The sequence below is a fragment of the Monopterus albus genome, unplaced genomic scaffold (assembly GCF_001952655.1).
Source record: "Monopterus albus unplaced genomic scaffold, M_albus_1.0 scaffold280.1, whole genome shotgun sequence".
NCBI classification, from domain to species: Eukaryota; Metazoa; Chordata; class Actinopteri; order Synbranchiformes; family Synbranchidae; genus Monopterus; species Monopterus albus.
The window spans coordinates 434,414-438,218 of NW_018128160.1; the positions used below are offsets into that span (position 1 = coordinate 434,414).

The 3,805-nt window shown below is 42.6% G+C and overlaps 1 protein-coding gene across 1 annotated transcript in view; it reads left to right on the forward strand.

Annotated features, from left to right (window-relative positions):
* The first annotated feature begins 3,487 nt into the window (after positions 1-3,487).
* Positions 3,488-3,805, forward strand: part of LOC109973102 (uncharacterized) — a 2,514-nt gene continuing 2,196 nt past the window's right edge. The window contains exon 1 of the mRNA XM_020622440.1: positions 3,488-3,779. Coding sequence (XP_020478096.1) covers positions 3,559-3,779 — 221 coding nt within the window. The 5' untranslated portion in view covers positions 3,488-3,558. The remainder of the gene's footprint in view (positions 3,780-3,805) is intronic.

Here is a 3,805-nt window from a genome sequence, read left to right on the forward strand (position 1 = left end):
GGTTGAATGCCTTCTCCAGATCCACGAAACACATGTGGACAGGTTGGGTAAACTCCCATGAACCCTCCGCCACCCTGAAGAGGGTATAGAGCTGGTCCAGTGTTCCACGGCCAGGACGAAAACCGCATTGTTCCTCCTGAATCCGAGGTTCGACTATCGGTCGAATTTTCCTCTCCAGTACCCTGGCATAGACTTTCCCGGGGAGGCTGACTACACAGCAGTCAGAGGCTATTCTTCAGCTACTTCACTACACGTAATGTTTGGAACAAGTAAGACTGATCATTTACCTGTTTCATATTCTACTCCTTGCATTCTCACCTGTGGATCGCTCAGCAGGGTATCCTGGCACCAGAGACCAACGGTGCACCCACGCTACCACTCCTTTGCCATCGAACACCTGCAGTAGTCACTCCTCTGAGGCGGAACCCCCAGCAGAGCACTGGAGTCTCCGATCATCGGCAGAAATCACCGTTTTCCTACGTCTAAGCCTCCAGCACAAGAGTCAGCGGACTTTCATCTCCTAGCCTGCTACTGACTCTGCTCTCCTTTTTCTTTCTCTCAGGCTCTGCGCCCTTCCTCCTGCCTCCGCTGCTATTCAGCCCTCCGAGTCTGGTGACAAGCAGCTCCCCTAGACACCTCAGGCCCGGATCTGATTCTTTGCTGGTCCGCATCGGCTGTACAGCTTATTTAATTTTAGTTCCTGTGCCCTTCCGGGGAAAGTAAAGTTTTGTTCTGAATCGCTCCCTGCCAACCTGAATCCGCTTATTCCTCACTCCGTTCACGCTCTCTCTCTCCTGATATGGAGAGAGTGAACCTAACACCCACAGGGTTGTGCAGAGATGAGGCTGTGTTTACTCATGCTTTAGAACAGGGTCGGCATCCTAAGGCACACATGCCACCCTTGGCACTGGAAAACTGGTGACAGAAGATTTGAATGTTTTTTTTAAAGAACCCTCTCAAATGCATGCCCAGTCACATCTTGAACAGCCGCTGGCTATTTTGCGGCCATCTATTGTGCTCAAATTCAGATCTTAATGGTGATTAACTTCATAGCTAAGCGATCAGCTCTGACACACCAATCCCTGCTCGAGGAAATACAAAGATCCCTCTCCACTCTGCACTTAGGTGGCTAAGCTACGGAAAACCTTTAGAGCGGTTTGTTGGCTGCTTTGACACTATCAAGGCCTTCTTGGCTGAAAAAGGCCAAATTTACCCAGAAGTTGAGGATGAGAAATGACTTGTGAAACCCATGTTTGAAAATTTGATGAAATTGTTGAAATTAAGTGATATATTCATGAAGTCAAGCTGCTTTCACACAAAACTAGAATGATGACGTCATTTGCTGTCACCGTCTTTGCTAAAACAAACTGAACTAAAAAGGAACTATATGACCTAAGAAACTCCAGCCCTCCATTACACCTCATTCCATTTATACAGGAGGTGGGGCGGATTCATCTCGTAAAAATACTACTTCTCGTTATTGTATTTTGGAGGGTCAACATTGACCTCCCCCATGCTGGGCCATCTTAAAAACAGAGCTACAATGAGGAACTTTCTGTTGTAGTAGAATTTAGAAAATCTCATTCATGCATTCACATCTAGTAGGGTAGACTACTGTAATGCAGTCCTCATCGGCCTCCCCTAAAAGACCATTACACAATTGCAATTCGGTCTCTCAACAGCCTGGGCCCAGAATATATCCGAGATACAGTACCATATGCTTGCTGAGTACAAACCTGACTGGTGTCTCAGATCTGCAGGGATGGGTCAGGTAGTGGTACCCAGAGTTTGAAATAACTTGAAAGTGCTTTTAGCTATTATGTTGCCCACAGCTGGAACCAGCTCCCATTAGAACTTAGATCTGCCCCAACTGTAGCCACTTTTAAAACTCAAGACTTTTTTTCCATTGCTTTTAACTAATGTATGTAAATTATACCCAGTTCATCACTTTATCTGCTTTTATCTTTCTTCATTACTCAATGACCAACTGACTTCATCATGCTGTTTAGTTGACTGTATAGACAATAATGTATTACATTTCCAAAACAAGTATGGCTACTTCTGTTGTTTAAGTAGGTTTGTCTTGGGAATACTAAGGAAAATGGGTACAAACGAGAATTGAGAGAATCCACAGTCTGCCTCAGCTATTCTAAAAGTACTAGGTATGTGCTGTCATGTAATTGTTGCTTTGGCCTGTAAATGTGGCCTGTGAACTGCAAAACCATGAAGACTTTACACAGACATGCATACAGCCTCCAGTTCCCCATGTGCCACCTGGCTGTCTGTTTAATGAGACGTAATTGCTTGTGAAATCAACAGTAATAGATTGCACACCTGTGGCTCATCAGCAGCCTTAATCCCTTGACTCAGATCTGATGTAACTTCATCCTCTGAGATGAGATGGCTGTTTAGAACCAGGTTGTGGCAGACTCAGTGAGCTTGAGTAATGTTAGACTTGATTCTCCAGCCCATTTTCATTTTGGCATTATGGCCAGCATTGTAAGATTAAAAACACTGTTTACTAAAAACTACCTGTTTTAGTAAACCTCTGTATACGCTTTTATACATCTTCAATTCAGTTAATGCTCAGTGTGAAAAACACAGCGCTTAAGCTGTGGATCACACAAACAATACATTCAGACACCGGTATTTACTGAAAGTGTGTTCCTGACCTCACACTGATGCAATTTCCTCACATACAACGCTATTCACAGGTGACACCAGCACCCTCACTCTACTACTATTACACTGTACCAAAAAAGTTATTTCAGTCCTATTGATGGCCTGGTCCTTCCTAGGCCAAACAGAGGACATAGAACATGCACATCCAAAAAACTCAAACAAGCGCTGAACAAAAACAGCTTAAAGGCAAAAGGCAAGAAAAAAGGTTCCCACACTGTGTTAAGCTCCCAATAATTTACTCTAATAGTAGCAGCAATGTTTTGCTCTATACAGGATTTTATTCAGGTACTGTCAAACAGGCTTCACCGTGAAAGGCACATTTTTATGTGCACCTGCTAAGACACCACTCAGGTGTTTTCAATATGACTAATTTGAAGACACGCTGCTTGTAAAAGGAATCAGTCAGGTCAGATTTAAAATACACTGTCTGAAAACTCCCCACCAAAGGAGTAAAATACCTCAACATGGGAGGAACCATCAAAAAGACAAACACAATACAGAAAACAGACACAAAAATATCAAACACGTAAAAACAATCACACAAGTCAAGACATGAAAAAGAGAGAGAAATCCTGTTTGAAAACTATGTTAATCCATAGTTTAACTTGGACAATGGTTGGCCAAAATATGGATAGTATGCCAAAAATGAACCTTTCTACAAAAATGGTTTTTGATCAAAATTTCAAATTTAGCCTTTAGGCAACAAAGTATTGAGAGTGGAAATATAAGATACCCCCCATCTTTTAAAGTATGTTATTAATCTCTCCTTCCCTTCTAGGACTTTCCACATGTTTAATCCCAATATCTCATCTCAGTCTTGAGTATCAGCTTCCTCCACATCAAAGGTGTGCATGCCACCTGTTAAATTTAGTCGCCATGACAGATGCTGCCTTAGCAGAAAAGAATAATGACGCATACAAATGGCTATCACATGCAGCCTTTGGGAAATGCCAAGCAATGTGTAACAAGTCAGCAATCCGGCCAAATCAGACCAGGTGGAACTCTACATACACAGCTGTGGAGAGAATCTTAAGGATCATTCGAGAGAATGGTGAAGACGCAATCAGAAATGTTTGTGAGCAATTCAAAGTGAAAATGTGAGTTTTATATATATATATATATA